General features: G+C 35.7%; 3 protein-coding genes and 1 long non-coding RNA gene across 12 annotated transcripts; 1 reads left to right on the top strand and 3 right to left on the bottom strand.

Moving 5' to 3' along the window:
- Positions 1–475: 475 nt before the first annotated feature.
- Positions 476–5,424, bottom strand: LOC100114844 (protein CREBRF homolog). 2 transcript variants are annotated; one of them, XM_008204246.3, is made up of 5 exons: positions 3,313–5,424; positions 2,656–3,075; positions 2,084–2,572; positions 1,890–2,012; positions 476–1,813 (listed from the first exon to the last, which is right to left on the bottom strand). In XM_008204246.3, the coding sequence occupies exons 1-5, from the start codon at positions 3,986–3,988 to the stop codon at positions 1,722–1,724; spliced, it is 1,800 nt and encodes a 599-aa protein (XP_008202468.1). In that variant the 5' UTR covers positions 3,989–5,424; the 3' UTR covers positions 476–1,721. The 2 variants fall into 2 exon arrangements, with proteins under 2 accessions (XP_008202468.1, XP_001599741.2); XM_001599691.5 differs by having other exon boundaries at positions 476–1,816.
- Positions 5,425–5,534: 110 nt separating this feature from the next.
- LOC107981386 lies at positions 5,535–6,677 on the top strand. The gene is made up of 2 exons (XR_001729396.2): positions 5,535–6,330; positions 6,430–6,677. It is a non-coding gene; the product is annotated as an uncharacterized LOC107981386 (long non-coding RNA).
- Positions 6,659–9,557, bottom strand: LOC100114806 (protein TAPT1 homolog). The gene is made up of 7 exons (XM_031921539.2): positions 9,036–9,557; positions 8,748–8,899; positions 8,558–8,655; positions 8,148–8,479; positions 7,930–8,027; positions 7,636–7,851; positions 6,659–7,560 (listed from the first exon to the last, which is right to left on the bottom strand). The coding sequence occupies exons 1-7, from the start codon at positions 9,214–9,216 to the stop codon at positions 6,937–6,939; spliced, it is 1,701 nt and encodes a 566-aa protein (XP_031777399.1). The 5' UTR covers positions 9,217–9,557; the 3' UTR covers positions 6,659–6,936.
- A 567-nt stretch (positions 9,558–10,124) lies between these two features.
- LOC100680210 (RNA-binding protein 1) lies at positions 10,125–19,222 on the bottom strand. 8 transcript variants are annotated; one of them, XM_031921618.1, is made up of 7 exons: positions 19,092–19,222; positions 18,061–18,282; positions 17,879–17,971; positions 15,993–16,040; positions 15,819–15,863; positions 14,289–14,954; positions 10,362–12,542 (listed from the first exon to the last, which is right to left on the bottom strand). In XM_031921618.1, exons 2-6 carry the CDS (start codon positions 18,270–18,272, stop codon positions 14,852–14,854), a joined length of 501 nt encoding a protein of 166 aa, XP_031777478.1. In that variant the 5' UTR covers positions 18,273–18,282; positions 19,092–19,222; the 3' UTR covers positions 10,362–12,542; positions 14,289–14,851. The 8 variants fall into 8 exon arrangements, with proteins under 8 accessions (XP_008202466.1, XP_031777478.1, XP_031777479.1 ...); XM_031921619.1 differs by lacking the exon at positions 19,092–19,222 and adding an exon at positions 18,815–19,080; XM_003425383.4 differs by lacking the exon at positions 14,289–14,954.
- Between the last annotated feature and the right edge of the window lie 128 nt (positions 19,223–19,350).

Below are 19,350 nucleotides of genomic sequence, written 5' to 3' on the forward strand. Positions count from 1 at the left end.
TTTTATCTTTTGAAAAAATACGCTGCAATATTTATTTTAATAAACATTTGAAATAATTACAACTTTGCACACAAAGATAACAGAAAAACAACAAATTATGCTTTTTGTATTTGATTTTTAATTTAGTAACTATATGTATACGTATCAAAGATCCGAGGTTAATTGAACATTAAGGATTCCCTTAAAAAAAAACAACTAAGCTCAATGATGCTGTAAGAATAATTTCACTTAATAAGCTGATTTACTGTGAAATAAATTCTTTTTCAAACGAATTCTAAACGCTTTTCCTATATATCATTAAATAAAAACGATATTCAAACGCACTTCATAGTATGAAAAGTATGATGTTACCTGTTGCAACATTAACATGAATAAATCAAAATGTGATAAAAATAAAAAAAATAATAGAAAACTGTTAAGGTAGAGTTATATTTACATTTAAAATAAAATATTCAAAATTATCATGTGACATACGTTTTGTTTTGTAATTTATAAACAGGTTTATTAATCAAGGTTTCATTTCTCTTTTTTATACACTTAAAAACATAAAAATATGTGAAAATGTATAGAGCTTTCTAAAGCGCCCATATAATACACAAGACCCTCTTTTTTAAAATTTGAATATATATTTGTATAATTGATAATTGTGAATGCAAGATTGCTAAGAAACATATGCATACACTCACGGACTTTAGCGCGCTAAAATAAGAATCAATATGGCTTTTTTTATTCTGTGTATAATATAATCTTAGATCCGCTACCAGAGCGAACCTCTTTAAATTTCATTCATATATACTATATACTTTTTGAAAACATTTCTCTTTAGATTAATTTTAATTTCTTTTTTATATGTATAGGCGAATTCCGGTACAACATTAATATAAAAACAAAACAAAACAACTTATATTAAATTTTTTCTTATTTTACACAAAAGCTTAGGATATACGATCCTATTTCAAAATTCTGGACATTGACTGGTTTACATTAAGAATAGTGTAACATTACTAAGTCATGATGCAATATTACAGTCTCGATATTCCATTGTACGATTCAATGTCAAGAACTATTCAATATTGACAATTAAAATAAGAGTTTGAGTACAAAAAATAAAATAAAAATGTTCAACAGATATGGTAAAATTAATGATCTTTTCAACGGAAAAGCATAAATAAAATAAGAGCACAAAATTCATTAATTATTACGCCAATAAATGGATTCTGTATATAAACAAGATGTAAGTGTAAGTGTAAAAATAAATGTAAGTAATACGTGTATACCTAGCTTCATAAAGTTAGATTATAAATGAATTATCGATTTATCATTTGAAAAATGTATGCAGGTATAACGTTTCATTTTGAGGTAGAACAAGTTAGCCAGTATTCTGCATGTGATTGGCAGACATTTTTATGGATAGTTTTTGTATCAGAAGACATTTGCAGAAATGAAAAATGTGAGGTACTGATTATCTATCTGCCAGGCACAAATACAGATTTCTATATAGCTAATGTACTCTATGCTCTATCGTCATAGTTAATTATAGTTACATTATTTATATAATTAAAATATATAATAGATTACTCTTAACTCTTTGTGATTACAAACAATATTTCATCTTGATAACTTGAGAACTTGTAAACTTGCAAGTCTTGCAGTATTTACCCCAATCGTCGATATTTTGTACACAAACAGCCAAAATTACTTATAACAGATAAAACCATGTACTAGAATTCATCTATTCCTCCATCAGGTACTCCAGCTTTCACCTTATCTAACACCGTATTCACAAACTCCGTAGAATGATTAGCTATTTTAACTTCTGGCCAGGAACAATCATAATGTTAATAAAAATGAAAAAAATATATGAAAAATGGTTAAAGAAATATACTTACTCGTCGCATTTTTACAAACTAATTCCATTTGTCGTGTTAGCTCCTCTTGAACTTCAGGATTTGTTTCAGATAACTTGGCAGCTAGAATTTGTTTAGCTTGCACTATACCTTGTATAAGCCGCTCTAAAATAAAATATATACATTTTGCTATAATAATAACAAAGAATAAAATTAAATTTAAAATGTTACTCAACTGTGCTCTTGCTCCAAGCCATGAAGTTTTATTTTATTTGCTTCATGTTGGGCCTTCTTTTTCAGCCTACAAGCTCGCGAGGCTAATTTATTTTTTTCCTTCCGAGTTTTTGGTCGCACTGGAAAAGGTAACTCAGAAACAGGCGTCATATCGTTTATGATACGTGAAAGTTTGTCGAGTTCTTTGCCAATATTGTGTAATTTGCGTGGATTTGGCGTCAAATCGTTGCCATCACCTTTTCTTGCTTTGCCACTATGTTTTATACCTCGCAGTGCACAGTGAGGACTGAACACAGGGTCTGTTGCTTCATTAAGCACATGTGGATTCTCTAGGCGAGCTCGAGCTACAAGTCTCTGACCCTTTGGTCCCTTTGCCTGCACATTATATTGCCAGAAGTATTTTTCCTTTTTGTGTTTTGAATCCTTTGACGGTGATTCATTGGTTGACCTGCCACCTACTGCTCCTTCCTCGTTATCACTGGCCCCGGATTCTACAAAGAAAGAATGCACAAACTCTGTTAGTACCTGCAAGCAACAATGTTTATTTCGCACTGAATAAGCTGTTTATGCCTACCATTATCACTGCTATAATCATCGTAATGATCACTGTCGTCATCACTATCCTCGTAACCTTCATCATGACTGGCTGGATCAATATGACCCAGAGGATTTGGACTCAAAGCACCACCAGTGCTCAAACTACTAGTTGATCCAGCTTCTCCTAATCCTAGGCTTCCGGTGCTTAGTAGATGCTGGCGAGGCTCTCTCCTTGCCCAAATTTGCTCTAGACCCATGGACTGGGTAGGAGCTGACATGGACAGCCTCGAAATTTTGGATTTTCCCGAAGTACTAGCACCTACCTCCATTTGACTGTACACTGGAATATTTTGACTACCTTCTTCTTTTCTCAGCAAAAGCTCATGAAGAGTAGAATGGCCGATTGTTGGTCTTACGACTGGATGTGGAGAAGTTGAGGAACTTGCTGTGGAACTACCTGCAGATCAAAGAGAAGACATGCAAATTTTATTGAAAAAATAAAATATAAAGTACATAAACAAATAAATTAAAATACGAATATTAAAAAAAAACATTTTTGAAGGGAATAGTTTCATCAATGATGCAATTCTACCTGCATACCACATTGATTAGCAGACAATGACACTGTACGCATAGGACTCATAGCTACTAGAATAAAATAAAAACAAAAAGAGACAAAGAAAAGTGCTCAAACCTGCTGGATTACTCGTTCCAGGACTGGGAAACGCTGGTGGGCTGATGGTCTCGACTGGGTCGTTGATACCCATGGCACTGTTGAAGCCAAATCCAGTCATACTAGTGTACTGTGGCACATTCCGGAAGCCCTGAACAGGCTGGGGAAAGCTGCTGGGCGCGAAAGCATTGCCACCCGCAGCGAGCAGAGAATTGCTGGTAGGAAGCAGTTCTGCAGGAGGGCCGGGGCGTATAGGCTGCATGTTCTCGTCCGGCAAGAGGAGATCATCAAAGTTCAAGTCCCCCAGCAGGGTATCCTCGTTGGCGTTTAGCTCCGCCAGCGTGGGGCCCTGAATGAGGTCAGCCTTGTCCACCTGAAAGATGTCCTCGTCGTCCATGCGAAAGGAGAGCAGCGGGTCCAGGTTGTCCTGCAGCTCGAGCTTGAGATTCGACTCGAGCAGAAGATCGCCGGGATGGCTGCTGCCCCAGAGGGCCGGATTGGCCAGGGGCGAGGGCGAGAACTGGTCGTCGTAGGTCGAGTGTCCGCCCCTGTGACCGCCGGGGATGGGCACCGAGGCCGAGGACGGGCCCATCTCCTGAGCGTGCAGCGGCATGCCGGCCGAGACCTCCTGCTTGAGGCCCGCCGAGCCGCCACCGCCGACGTCCAGCAAGAACTCGGAGTACATCGAGTCGCCCATGTCTGCTCCGCGCGCTATTAGCGCTATCAGCGCTCCTCGTCGTTGTTACGATCTCTGGCTGCGGCTCTTTGGGGGCTCAGCTGGGCATGTTCCGGACGGGGACGCGCGGCGGACGCGTCCGACCAGTGTGCGGCGCTCCGAGCCGATGATGTCAACAACAACAGCAGCAGTAGCGAGACAACAGCTGTTCGACCGCTCTCCCATAAACAACAACGCTCCGCTGGTTCACGGCTGCGCGCTCTCGCTCTTTCTCTCTTTCTCTCTCTCTCTCTCTCTCTCTCTCTCTCTCTCTCTCTCTCTCTCTCTCTCTCACTCTATACTATAGCTATACAGCTGCAGTGCGTGTACGTAGGTATATCTTCTGCTCTCTCGCACACTACTCGTCGCCGCGCGCGCGAACACTCGATAAACACGTGACCGCGGAAGAGCGAGCAGCAGCAGCAGCAGCAGCGGAGACCGTCTCCGCGAGCTGACCCTGACTTTCTCGCTGTTGCTCCGAACTCCACTGGCACGAGGCAGTCCAACGCTCCGCGGCTTCCGTACTAAGTACTCCGCTGAGCTGACACAAAGAACGATGCGCGCGTGGTAGGAGGCTGCTCCCTGCCACACAGGGGACGGTCTCCGTTCTCTTCCGATATATCTATACGGACTCTTTCACTTTCGTACGTATGTAACTCTAGAGCTGCTCACTGTTGTGATCCCCGTGTCGTACTGTTGTTGTACGCGTGCTCCGCGCTGCTGCGAGATGGAGCAGCAGCGACTAGCGAGCAGCTTGCGAGTTGAGCGTGTGTGAGAGAAGATCACTCACACATGTTCATGTGCGCGAGGGCTGCGCAAGCGCGATGTCGCATTTTCCGCTCTCCGTCTCGCTCGCACTCGCAGCTCGCTCTATATACCTGTAGATCGCATACGTCACACACGGTTCGAATGTTTTGTTGTGAGCCAGCCAGAGGAGCTATATCTAATTGTTTATGTATGGAAATGAAAAATGAACTGCCGTCTGCCGATGCTCTTCGCGCGCTGCGCTGTGACCACGGATCAATGGAGAACAGGTCGATCGCGGAGATTTTTTAATCGCGCATAGATTTTCTCGACGCCTCGCTGCGAACACCCGCTTTGTTTTCGTCCTGCAGCGGTGTAAACATTGATTACCTATATATTATACTCGCTCCTCTTTTTTTATTCTCTATGCGCATAGCTCGCTATACTTATAAGCAACACACGACGATGACTCTCAGGAACGTGAATTTCGCCAGCGTCATTGAACAACACACATTGCACACACACGTGCTATACTATACGTGCATATACGTATGTACGACGGACAAACGTTAACATTTTTTAGAAGCTCTCTCGCGCGCGACTGCATTTCTTTTTCCGACTCGCAGGCGCGTTTGATGATCTGGCGCAACAGCACGCGTGCGCGTGTACTAGCCTATACTACTTTACTATATTTTTATATTATATATATATATATATATATATATATATATATATATATATATATATATATATATATACTCGCGTGTTGCTTCTTCAAGGCCACTCTTGTGTACACACACACGCGCACCACGAGGAGCGAACCATGCGCGCGGTATATAGGTATCGTCGCATGGAACAAAGCAAGCCCTGTTGTTTCGGTCATGTATTGATTTTTTAAAGCGCGTTGATTTTGGACGAGACCATCGCAGATATAGGCAATCATGTATATGTATGCCGAGCGCACGTTGGAGAGAATTTTTCACGCCCGCGCTTTCAAGGTCATGTTTGGTCGTTATCAGGCGAAAATTGCCGAGAGCGTGTGCGGAGTGCAGACGGGCGAAATGGGCGCTGTTTGAAAACAAAAGAGATCTAACCTCACTTTTCGCGCGAAGGGAAGGGGGCAGCGCAACGTGTGTTTGTTATTATGTCATCAAAACAAATCTCTCACAATGCGATCTTTCTCTTCTCGCTCGCGATCGCCATGACGCCATGCCTTTTTTTAAAACTTCGAACAGTTCTCCCGAATTGGCGCTTTTTTAATTATATCAGAGTTTTCCGCCATTTTTTTATAACTTTTATTTTTTTGCAGAAAATTATATCTTGATCGTGATGCAAATTTAAAAAACAACCGAATCACGTGGTAATAAAAATTCAATATGGCCATTAGAAAGGCAGCAGTACGTACTTATATGTATGCTATTGCAGATAAAACTTTCAGCCAACGATCAGTAGTGTATATAAGTTACCTGATTGGTAAATAGTAAAAAAAAACGAACTTTGAGCATAAACAATGTTGTCAAACTTGTTTTCCTCACACCTACCACAAGTCGCGAATTGAGAGTTATCAAAATTACACATAGGTATGCTGTAGTTAGATTTTTATTTTTATCAAAAATTATATTTTAGAATGCAATCGTATTGTAAAATTTTTAAAAATATGAAAATATTATTTCAAATAGTTGTTCTACTTATACCTGGCTTCAATAATCTATTTATTAGTTAATGTGGCTAGATACTTCTTATCTTAAAAATTCTCAATAACCAACTGAATTGTAGTAATGGGCCGCTAAAACAGCTACAGCTTATCTCAAGATATAATTGAAATGTAATCAACAACTTTCGTTGTTGATGTAATAAAAAACGTCAAGTAAAATACAGTTTGGCGTGCACAATTTTGAATAAAAAGGATTTTGCGAAACATTAAAAATCAATTTATTATGTTTGACTATACTATATAGAAGCTGTAAACAATTTAATTCAGCTTATTTTCACCATTACAGAAATTTGTTATGTACACTTGAATATTTAGAGTCATAATCTACAGTGTGAAGCACACAGTTATGATGCATTATCTTCTAGTTGACTGGTGACGCGTATATACAAAGTATCAATATTTGTATTATATACAAGTTATGCATAAAAAATCTACTTTAATACATGTACATATACAGTTAGATCTTGAATGTTCACTCCTGAGATAACAAAGGTTCGCTTCCCGCTCTAACGACGTTATTAGAGAGGACCAAAAAATTCTCCGACTTCAAGTCGGTCTTACTTGGACTCGATGTTCTATCAAGGCTTTCTTTCTCTTTTTTCAGTAATGAATCATTTAAACATACATTATTTAGACTCACGGAGCTATTCGAAAACATTGGTGTGGTAAAATTCTTATTTTCAGTTGGATCATTTAGCGTATCACCAAACTCCCAGGCGTTCGATTTGCTGCTGAATGCTGCTTTCTTCTGATCTGTTGTAGTTGAATGAGTATGTAAGCTTATGATATCACATGCATGGCCTAGCATCCATAAACTGATCAGTACGCGAAGGGTCACAAGAATCAAGTACACCAGAAAGACAAGTATAATATTGGCTGGTTTAGCAGATGGCGTCAAAGTTGTACACAAGACTCGAGCAATCGCCACTCCTAATGGAAGTGGGATAAAACCCATGCGTCTAGCTACCAAATCTGAGGGATCAGAGAAGGCTGTTTCTTGTCTAGTCTGGGCCATGTCATATGCTAGACTTACAGTATAATCCCTGTATACTGTAGAACGCAGTTCGTTAAAACGTGTGATAAATGCGTGCTTTACCTAAAAAACAATAATATTAAACTTTATTGTATGTGGATCAAAATTTTCATTACTAGGTAGAGTTTCAAAACACACCCAATCAACAAGAACTTCTGCAAATAATAATAATATACAATCTGGAAGAAGAACAGCTAGTCGATCCGCGCGCCATGCATACTCTTTTAAAGTTTGTAATGTCACAGCAAGAAGAAGCATGGTTAAATGAAAACGCTCTCTTACATCACTGCAGGACAATTGGAAGAGATTATTTTTGTCAAATTTTTTGAACACAGAGCCTTTCAATTCAACAAACTATAAAATATTAAAAATTAGGGTTTAGCTATTTATTAGATAAACATATTTAGCTATAGTTGGGTCTTTTTAACTTACATTGTTTGACATCATGATTGTCAGAAGAGCCTTATTACTACTATTTATAGCTACATTTAAAGTTGTTGCCTGAAATAGCACTAGAATACTATGCAATACTGCAGATTTTATAAGGAAATGAATGCGATTTTATGAATCATATCTCTATATAATTATTTTAGGCAGTTAAGATAAAAAAATAAACATGTTTAAAAATTAATTTGTTCAAAAAAGGATACGGACATAAACAAGAGCAAATAATAAGTGAGGTAGAGTTCCAAGGTGTTGCGAATGCATAGATTTACTTTTAGATCTTGGCTCTGTTGCAGTCCATAGCAACGCATCTATAGTATCTTGACCAAAGGCACTGAAGAGACGATCTCCAACTTCCAGCATGTTATAAAAAATGTACAGTTTTATCACGGATTGACTTTTCACTAAGTGATACATCATGGAAGTGTCAACTTTCCATGTCATTGCCCAACAACCTAAAACCACTACCCCTTTTAATAAATCACATATCTCTGCAGGTCGCAGGAATCCTTCACCTTTCTTTTTAATTTGCTTATTCCTAAAGTAACACATACAATTACAAATCATAACACAAAATTCAATCTGGAAACAATGTCCACAAAAGCATTATGCTTACCCCAAACAGTGTTTTAAAGGTCTTGTTATTACAGCCCATAGTGCCATTGCAAACCGCAGTGGCAAAAATGTGTAAACGAACAAAAAGGAGTCTGCACACTAAAACATACGAATTGAGAAGGTAGGAATGATTTTTAAATACTGACTGTTGTCATTGATAACAGAGTGTAAAAATAAAAACAAAAAATTACTTGAAAAAAGCCATAGGTCATGAATTTCTCCACTTCTTTCGGTATCTTGATGAATGAATAAATTTTCTCTCGTCGTGCCGAGAATCGTTCTTCGTCATGTTCGAGTTGATAGCCACGGGTAAGTTCTGTTTGTAAAAATTGTCTAAGAGACACTAAAACAGCGAAGAGAACATGGTTACAACAACGATTCCAGTATAAGCTATCGGAAATTTCTCGACAAACGCATAATCAATCGTAATGGGTGAGTAAGTAGTATATTATCGATGAAGCGCGTATGTGTGCACGTACCCCTTTTCTTGGTTGGCATAGGTGCATGTTTGCCTAAGTAGTTGGAGAAAGCTTCGGATTCTGGATTGACGTTTTCCACTCGGATGTTTTGTGGCTTAAAGCTAGTTTTGTCAATGTCCGTGGAGGGTGTAGGCCTCTTTCTCAGATATTCGTGTTTGTTGGAATCTGCCCTATCATCCATGTTACTTGACGGGAGTCGTTAATTTCTCTTTATAAACATGCTGCTTTTGACATATGGGTATACCTGAGGTCAGTCGAGCTCGACTACATCACTCATCACAGTATCACACTGCGTTTCGCAGGTTTCGCTGGGCTGCTGCCTGAGAGACCCCTCCGGACACTATAATGGCACGACTGGGTTAGTCCGCATAGTTATTTTTCGTGCGGGATGGATGGTGATTCTAGTGAGTTTAGTGTTTTAGTTTGGTCGCACTTTACCGCCAACAATCAAAGGAATGATAAAGGAATTTGCTTAGGTATAATTAATATTCAACGTTCATTTTTTAAAGAATAATTTGTAAGTTTTCAATTCATCTGCGCCGGTAAAAATTGCATTAATTGTGTACCTATGGTCTACTGTGGTACACTACAGGTCTGAAACCATTGCTAAATTGGCTAATTTCTAAGTATCGTGCGACATATAATTATTTACTTATGCTTTTTTTGCACTAGAAAATATTTGAAGTGGTTCTTATTGCAAGGTATAGCCAAGTTTTATTACAATTTTTCACCCGTTATAAGTCAACCAACGAAAAATGCAATATTACATTTTGTGGCTGTCAGTCAAAATGACTAGTCCATCCACTTTTCACGAAAACCGAGATACTCAGCTGTGGACGTCATGTCTTCATATACCTAGACCTTTTTCATGTAAATAAGATTTTGTCACTGGCACAAGAATATAATAATATGTAACTTCATTTTAATAGTACCTATATTTTTCTTAAAAACACGAAGAGCTAGTGGACTTATGCATAAAATATGTCGTTTAACCACATATGAATCAAAAAGTTAAATCTGCTATACGTAAGTATAACGATTGAAAATATGATCTTGTTATGATATAAGGTAAAAAATGATTAAAATTAATTCAATATGATGCTTTTTATTCAATTAATTTACACAATTAAACATATTAGTTGTATAATTAATGTGCAATGATGACAAAGGCGATTTCACAATACATTTTATCATATTTTTAAATAATGTAAAATTAGTACTACACAAACAATTGACATTTTTTTCTATTATTCTGAGACGATATATTTTATGAATTTAGGATTACAATAATAAACGCTGCTGGATAATCATTTTACAATAACAATGAAGTGTTAAGAATTCATTTTAATATTTTGTTGTGTAGCATCACATTTTTGACAAAGAAAAATAAAGGATTCATATTCATTGAAGGAGACAAATGTTTCCTGTGTTACAAATGCCAAAACCACTCTTCCTTCAATGGTATTTCTCCCCTCTAGTTAAATTACTTAGTCAATCATTTTTATATTTGTGCTACAAGATATGTCAAATTGTATTGCTTGAAGATGTAATTGATATAGGCAGATCATATTTTAATATTTAGCCAGAATTTAAAGCGAAAAAATGTTTCTGTCATTAACTTTATATTGTTAACTGTATTTTAATATTTAAATTAACAGGAAGGATCAAAGTACATTACGAAATCGATTAATGTGTGGTAAATTTATAAACAATTGGCAAAAATTAATCTGGGGCATAAAATTTAGTTCAATAATATCTAATTTTGTTTATAGGTACCTAAACTCGCGTTTAATTAATATTGATTCTAATAAAAAACAAGGTATCAATATTTTGTACATAAAATAATGTGACTCAAATAGATACTTAAATAACTATAGAACTCACTTAACTTAATGTTACCTACATAAGCTATAATTCCGTTTTTTCCAAATAAAGAAATATGAAACTTGAGAATTTTAATTATTTTTATTGAGAAATCAAACTCATTAATAAAATAATTTACAAATTAATTGTGATTTTAAATTTCAAAGTGTATATATATATATATATATATATATATATTCATATATATAGATATATTTTATTTTTTTAATGAATCATAAAGAAAATAGTAATGAGACGAGTTTGATCGCTTTACAATAATAAAGTGATAGTTTGCAATATTTTACTGCGATAGTTTTTTGCGAATTGTAATTTTACTGATTCAGTGTCACTAATCATTTTGCGCTTTTGAGAATACGATTTTTTGAAATTGTTGGTATCTTATTTTTCTATTTTACATAAGCTCTTACATGGGTTGAATTTTTTGCAAGAAAATTTGTATGTAATATCAAAATACATGCCAGCGCAGTGTTTCAATACGCTTATAAAATGACAAAGAATTTACTTATTAAGTAGGAATTACATTTTCTTAACACAAGGTTTTTACGAGATTTCGTAGTTATCTAATTAATTACGCAAAACAGATGTTTTATTTTCTATTTTTGTAAATGATGTTTTTTTTTTTTGACGTTCTTATTTCATATATTTCCATACAAATCATGTACAAAATTAAAATCAAATTAATTTTGCATAATTAATAGTTTTCTTCATCTAAAATAACTCAGAATGAAGTTCCTATGAATTGAAAATCAAAATCTGGCATTTAACTGTCTACGAAAGAGTGTTTTTGGCAAATTCAGTGTATAAAAACTTAAATTAGCTTCAAACTATATAAAAAGTGATACAAATAGGTGAATCATGTTGTTTACACATTTATTGTATGAGAGTTAAAAATTACTTCACGCTTACCTTACTTGTTTGATAACCACATGTTTGATAATCGATAAATACAGATAATAAGCATTTTGTTGTATATGCGCGTATATATTCAATAGTTCATGTTTTGTTCTATTGATTACAATATTCTCTGTGGTTGTGTTTGAATGTGTCTTCTTCTGTGAAAAATACTATGCAACAATAATTGCTTCTAAATGAAAAATAGTGCGTCCCCTCTTAGAGTATATACAAATCGAAGTATTCTTTCCCTTTGTCACTAATCTTATTCTATACTCGAGAATTGGCGCTGCACAATAGCGTCCCGTCAATCCTTAACCTGCACACAACAATGTACATGCATATACCATCATCATAATGATGCAACTCTCAACGAAGGGCTAATTTTTCAGCAAATAATAATCATTGTATTCCGTAGCTAATTTCATGAACTCGCGTTTCCCTCTATGCGCGCTTGTAAAAATTACTCGATGGGCTACAAGTCGTTTCCGGTGAAAAGTCATTGACATTGAAATTTAAGACGGGGATCACACCTGTATTTATCGCACTGATCCATTCTACAGTTTTGCAACAAGACTGGACACACCATTCATCTAATCTGTGTATCGAATATGCAAGTTTCGTGGTGTCGTTTGTATTTAATACCGTCTGTCACGAGAGTCTGAACGAGAACGGCGGTCTCGGCTGCGGCTGCGTGTCAACGATCTTCTGCGTGGACTGCGTGAGCGTGACCTAAAAAAATCAAACAAACGTTTATTCCACTGCACTATAAAAGATTTTCATTATTTATTTTAGCTTTGCTCTTTTTGTTAGATAAAAAAGAAAATAATGAATAACAATACATCGTTATTGGCGATATATAATATAAAATAATTAATAAATTTGGAATTGAAACAAACAGAGCAGGCCTTTTTGTAGTCACAAGATTATACAACTCAGACACGGAAAAAATAAAAGTTTCAAACTATACCTTAGCAACACGCAAATAAACTAGGTATGTGAATGAAAATCTATTGAACTATGTCAAAAGTAAAATACAAACGATAACTTGTAAATTAAGTGGTTTCCGTAGTATTAGCGTGCGTTTCGGTATGTTATAGATTTTAATATTTTCCGTGTGCTGAATTTTCATCGTGACGATTAAAAGTTTTGTAACGCGTCCTTTTTTCTCAAGAACAGAGCAGTTAGACACAATATGTCAAAAGGATAACTCACTCGAATAAATTAAAAAATATTAATGCATAAGTCAAACGTAAAAAAACCTTTGAATATAAAAAAGTTATTAAAAACCTATGTTCATCATTAATTGTAACAGGTTTTTCTGTGAGCACAGTATAAAGCCAATAACAGTCAATTCACACGTCTATCGGTAATACTGTTAGTTATAGTCACAGTCATAGTCGTTTTATTATATTAAACACGTATGGTTTTTTGATCGTATTGGTCTAATATTTTTTTAACAATCAGTCGAACTATTTACTGTATGAATTTTAGCCAGGAACTATTCGGTCGTTATACAAAAATTTTCATTTTTTCATATATGCACCAAAATTACTCTACAGTCAACCAACCAAACAGTAGCACGCGCGTTTTATTCCATTTAACATTACCGATCGCCAAAGTCGCGCAATTATTAATCGTTCAATAGAGCGTGTACGTGAATAGTAACGTGCGCGTAGAATGTTTTTTTTCCACTTCGCAATGTTTTGTTGTGTAGTGTACCTATTCATTACATTTTTTTTTAATGTTATTTATTACATTCATCAATCGTTGAATTATATTACTAAGTAAAGTTTGTCTGAAGCAAGGTGTTTTTATCAGAAAGTTGTGCATCTATTATAGATATTGCGTTAATAAATGTAAATTTTTACTAATTATATTTGAGTTTTAAAAGTAAACATTAAATCATTATAAAAAAAGAAATGAGAAGATTTCACCGTTGAACATATAGAAGACAACAGTTGTAAGTTGCAATTTTTATATCTGTCGACTTATTGTTCGATTTAACGTTATTTTTCATTTTGAAGTTGTGGCTCGAAATTTACTTTTAACGAAACACTAAGTACGCCGCGTAAAATTTTCAATCATCACTTTTGTAAAAATTTTCCGTAAAAGTCGTAATAGTAAACAAAGTAGTAGTCGCAGTAGTATTGTAGTAATAATAATAGTCGAAATAGTAACAATAACAACAACGATAATAATAAAAATATAATAATGATTATAAATAATAATAACTCTAGTAAATATTAATAATATTAGTAATGATAATAACAGAAATAGCAAGAAAAATTATAATTAACAATGTAATAACAATAATATGACTGGAGTATTTATAGAAATCATTATTATCATCATATTTATCATTATTACTATATATTAAAAAATATATATATATATAATATAAATAGTGTAATATTAAATAAAAAAATAAAAAACTTAAAGAGAAAAACTTAAAATTTTGTAAATTAGTGAAAATACCAGATAACTTTGAATGTGGTGGTTGGTAGTGGTGGTAGTTGGTTGGATGGGATGGTAGTTGGTTTTTAACAAACAGGTCGTGAATGCGCATTTGCTTTGCCGGAAGCTCGAAGACGAGATGTGGCGATCAGACGTCACAGCTTAAGGTAAACACGTGATGGCATGACTTTTGCAGAATGGTCGGAGAGCAGTGGTAGAAGTCAGGACAGACGTAATTTCGATGGAAGAAGTATTGAAGAATTGAAGTATCGCGTTGATCGAAGAAGTCCTATGATTGTTCTGTACGTTTTTTTCATATTGCTCTCATCGGTGGAGTCTGTTTATTTCTATAATTTTGTATTGTCGGGGGGCTTGACGACATCAGCGAGACGAGCGACTGTCAGACTTAGCGTTCCGTCGAGAACGTTCAGTCTGTCGATCGGACGACTTAGGCTGCACTAGGCGGTGATGACGATTGGCGAATTCGACTGGTGGTGACTGATGGTGACTGGTTGGGAGACTGGTTAGTGGGCAGACAGGCAATATTTTGTTCGGTTTTGATTGCTAGATGTTTGATTGCTTTTTCACGGTGGCTGTAGTAGTAGTAGTAGTAGTGGTAGTAGTAGTAGCAGTAGTAGTAGTAGTGGCGGGGAGACGAGCAGAGCTATGACCTGACGCTGGTGCAATCTGCAAACGTCAGTTTTACCAATATATAACCATCAGCCTTAGTGAAAAAACTTCTGCCACGCTCATCACACCTACGTTCTCACACTCTCTCACTGTTATAAACTACTATTTTTTTTCTAGCTTTAAATCTACTCTATAATATGCGACTCGAATTGGCTAAACCTCTTTCTCCCTACCGCTTGATATTATTTAATTATGAAACCTTGAAGCCACGTGACATTGGATGCCGATCTCAATATTGCATTTGCCGAGCGCGAAATCTAAGTTTGCCACAATAATGCATGCAAATATTATGAATTTCTAACTGGCACTGATACTTGCCGAAATATACGGTTTACATAGACAAACCGCGCAATAACGGATGAAAAATTTAAACCATCAAAGAGAATACTAAAAGCGATCTCGATCTAACTGTCACAGTGCTAAAAGGTTTATTTATCAATTTACTTTACAGCAGCCTTCACATTATAATACTATATCATATCACAATTTTACTACCCGGGCAGAATTGAATGCGTAAAAAATATGCACAACAGAGATAATATCAACTGTTACGAAATCATAAACGACGGCCGATAACGTGAAAAATAAAATCGATTTGGCCAAGAATTTTTATATTCATTCTGCCAGGGTACCTATAAAAAATAGCGCTAGTATACAATAAACACATATTTATATAAGAAAATACAGGAAAAAAGATTAAATCTAAAAAGCTGTAAATTGTACATCTGATTAATACGTTTTCCAAGTATATACCAAAGTTACATCTATTACCTTACTTAGCAAGCTAGAATTAACATATGAATCTGAAAATGTTCAACGCAATTGTTTATAACTTTGAATAAAAAGGACCGTGAAAATTACCTGGCTCGGTAGTCTGGGGATCTTCGAGGGCTAATTGAAGAGGATCTAAAAAACAATTGTATCTATGTGAAAACCCCTACTTCAAATACAGTACCTTCTAAAGAAGTTACTTTGCTGAAGCAGCTAGCATCTGAAAATTCTACTCTTTTACTGGCATAAGAAACTTTGTCTTACCTTCCATAACGACCTATGGACCTTTTACGAGGGCTGCGAGATCGAGATCTGTAAATTCGGCAGAAAAAAAGTGAAAAAAAATACATCGCACTTAAGTTTTAGTGGCTTTTAAACTAGCGCGAATGAAAAGAATAATTGTAGATAATTTTAATATAATTTTGCAGTAAAAAAGGAAAATCGTAAATCAAAGTTTGAAAGTAAAAATTTTACATTCCAGCAACATGCAAAATTATATTATTTGTATTACTTTTTCAAGTATACCATAGTACCGAATATACCAAAGCAATTGTATTCTATTTGTACAGTTATTTGTGCACGTATTACTCAAGATCCAAAGACTATTTTAAGAATTAATTTTCAGATATTGCAAGGAAGCCATTAATGCTAAAGCAACCAGAGAGCACTATTTTAATAAAAATAGTAGAATTGAGATACACGCGGCGATAGGACTCGATGTCGCGCATTACCGTTAGTCCATCATTTCAAGATTTTTTATTATTTTTTTTTAGAAAATATAATTTCAAAGGATTCTGATTCTTAGAAAACATCGGGGAAAAATGAGTATTTTACATCGACGCTTTTTAAGGGGGCTGGCTAAAGTCGTGATCAGAACTTCCGGTTTTAATTAGACTGAATCACTGCCCTAAAGACAGCATTGGGTTAAGCATCTTATTTAACAAGCATTTATAGCACAGTGTGGCTAAAATCCGCTGTTAAGTCACGCCTATCTGTGTCTAAAGTAGTCCTTTTTTGCACCGCTCGTGCGCTAACCTCACGGTGCAACTAAGGACTACTTTAGTTACGAATAGGCGAGACTTGCGGACTTTAGCAATTTGCGATATAAAATTTTATACGATACTCTTGATTTAAATGGTTCAGTTTTACACGGCGCTTAGCGCCCTCGCTACGCTCGGGTGCTAACTGCGCCATGTAAAAAAAGAACCATTTAAGTCACACGTATCGTAATGTACTATTTATTGTTGTGCAATTTACTTTTGCTTGGGTCCTATTACAGCTTTCAACCCAAATTAACTACCTAAAGAATAATGGTAGGTAAATAGGAAAATTTAAGATTAATTTGTTCGATTAAACTGTAAATTAAAGATCGTATTCAAAACATCTCCTGAAAGAGATGAGAGAAAAAATTAATACATAAATGTATTATTGTAACTAAATGAGCATAAATTAATTATTTATTACGAAGCTGTCAATATGATTAATTTAACTAAGTGAATTTTAAATAATTAATCAATTTTAGTTTGGGGTTGTATTTGAAATTGCTGGTTAAAAGATGCACAGTAAGTGTGATTTCTTCAAATTTATTAACATAAACGTATTTAATTATTTATGCATTTGTACTTTTATATTTTTTTAATGAAATAGTGTTCTCTGACTGCTTAGTTAATTTAATTACAATTAACAATCTTTAAGGAGTATAAACTGTGACTTCAAATATTCATTATTTTTTTTAATTGTTTGAATGTACAGATTAAGGATATTTTTAGGAAGTTAAATAAAAAATAATTTTTTCCAAATCTTAGATGTCATTTGTTTCTCCTCAAAGTTAGCCATTGATAGGATGAAAGTTGTACTATACCAATATGAATATTCACTTGCTATAGTTTGTAAATAACATGCAATCTCATATACGGATAAGTGAAAGTGCATTCGACTAAATAGTAGAATATTTTACAATCTGTTTACTTTACTATTTACTTTGTAAAAAAAGTATAATTACTTGAATGTATTTTTGTCATGCTAAAATTGTTTGTTTCCTTTGTTAAACGTGGCCAAGGTATTTCCACATTTGTATATACCTACTTGACATCAGCTTTGTGTCCAAGTCTATTAACTGAAAAAAATCAATGTGTAAAAAAGTGTTTTACCTTGAGTAACGTGAAGCAGGCCTGCGTCCTCCACCACCGCGGCGACTTCTGCCAGATGACATCTCTACTCTAACTCTTGTTCCACAGCAGCGACTTTTGTTAAACAATCGAAACAATATTCAATTAATTAAAAAATATATTTTTATTTCTGTGAAATTAATAAGAATAATCTTTAAACTTACGTTCCATCAAGTCCTCTGACCGCATCTTCAGCATCCCTAGGATCTTCAAATTCAACAAAAGCAAATCCAGGTGGATTTCTGGCAACCCACACATTTCTCAGAGGGCCGTACTTGCTGAATGCACTTTCTATTTCATGTTTGCTTGCACTACTGCCCAAGTTGCCAACGTAAACTTTGCAAGAAAGGTCCCATTCTCGGTATCGTGAAGACATTTTTTCTAATCTAAAGTAAAGAATAGAGATCAATTTTTATTTTATTGTTAAAATTATATTAACTTTTAAGGCAGCTTAACATGAAAAAATAGCTCTATTTCTTAGAGGAATCATCAATTTTTTACTTTTAATTCAAAATGAACAAGTATTCATAGACAGATACTAGTACGAATTCCTCTGCTATGTACAGCAAGATTAATTTTTCGTAAAGCCTTCAGCGAACTCTTTGCATAATATATGGGTATTTTTCATCTTGTGTAGGTATTGATTGACGAGAGTATCTAGTTTTTTCTGTTCCAAGAAGCGCCAACGCTAGGTTACGAGTCCAAACGCGCGGGTCTTATTGACTTTTAATCAAGTTTTTAAAAAGTGTGTACGCAGGCGTGCGCGCAAACACGTCCAGCACACAGCACACGACATCATGCTTATACACAATACACTTGCGGCGACATACATGTATAATAGGTATGCCTCAGCTTCACTTACACACAGAACATACCCCTCACACACATACAAATGCGAACATTCATTTGCAAACTAACCGAGGCGATAAACCGTGAAAATGCTGGAAAATTCTTTTCGGTGACGAGGCAGTAGTTAGCTGTGGTTTGAAATACCGCTATAGCACAGGAAACGCAGCCCGAAATTCGATCGAACGGGAACGACGCTATCGGCGGTACCTAAGCTCTGGCTCCCCTCCGGTACGAATCCCCTCGTCGATACACGTTTTGCCGCACGCGGCTTTTTGGCGGTGAATTTCCGTCTTGTCCTCGCTGATGAGAATGTCGTGGAATTACGATGAGTGATAATTTTACTTACGCTTCGTCGGCAACCTGTTTTCTTCACGAAAATCCTCCGAAATATGCCTCTTTAGCACAGCGAGGTAGCAACTCCTCTAGGCACAAACTGCTCGAGAAGAATTTTCACAAAATGGCAGTCATAGCAAAGCCTTTAGGGTGTTGTCACATCGATTCGACGGACCGCATACTAGCGCCACTCGGGGGCCAATCAGATCGCGGCAGGTTGCACTTTATTCGCTTTTGATTTCAAAATGTTCGATTGTTACCTATTATTGCAA

This window comes from Nasonia vitripennis (assembly GCF_009193385.2).
Source record: "Nasonia vitripennis strain AsymCx chromosome 1 unlocalized genomic scaffold, Nvit_psr_1.1 chr1_random0013, whole genome shotgun sequence".
Classification (NCBI taxonomy): domain Eukaryota; kingdom Metazoa; phylum Arthropoda; class Insecta; order Hymenoptera; family Pteromalidae; genus Nasonia; species Nasonia vitripennis.

Bases quoted from the DNA above. Each gene is read 5' to 3' on its own strand.
- LOC100680210 (XM_031921618.1), bottom strand. From the start codon at position 18,272: ATGTCTTCACGATACCGAGAATGGGACCTTTCTTGCAAAGTTTACGTT. The intron at 17,972-18,060 runs GTAAGTTTAAAG...GTTTAACAAAAG, and splicing joins GTCAGAGGACTTGATGGAAC to TCGCTGCTGTGGAACAAGAG. The intron at 14,955-15,818 runs GTAATTTTCACG...TGACGTTTGCAG, and splicing joins TCCCCAGACTACCGAGCCAG to ATTGCACCAGCGTCAGGTCA.
- LOC100114806 (XM_031921539.2), bottom strand. From the start codon at position 9,216: ATGGATGATAGGGCAGATTCCAACAAACACGAATATCTGAGAAAGAGG. The intron at 7,852-7,929 runs GTAAGTTAAAAA...AATATTTTATAG, and splicing joins CAATCATGATGTCAAACAAT to TTTGTTGAATTGAAAGGCTC. The intron at 7,561-7,635 runs GTGTGTTTTGAA...ATTGTTTTTTAG, and splicing joins CAGAAGTTCTTGTTGATTGG to GTAAAGCACGCATTTATCAC.
- LOC100114844 (XM_001599691.5), bottom strand. From the start codon at position 3,988: ATGGGCGACTCGATGTACTCCGAGTTCTTGCTGGACGTCGGCGGTGGC. The intron at 3,076-3,312 runs GTTTGAGCACTT...TTTGATCTGCAG, and splicing joins TGGAACGAGTAATCCAGCAG to GTAGTTCCACAGCAAGTTCC. The intron at 2,013-2,083 runs GTTGAGTAACAT...ATTTTATTTTAG, and splicing joins TGGCTTGGAGCAAGAGCACA to AGCGGCTTATACAAGGTATA.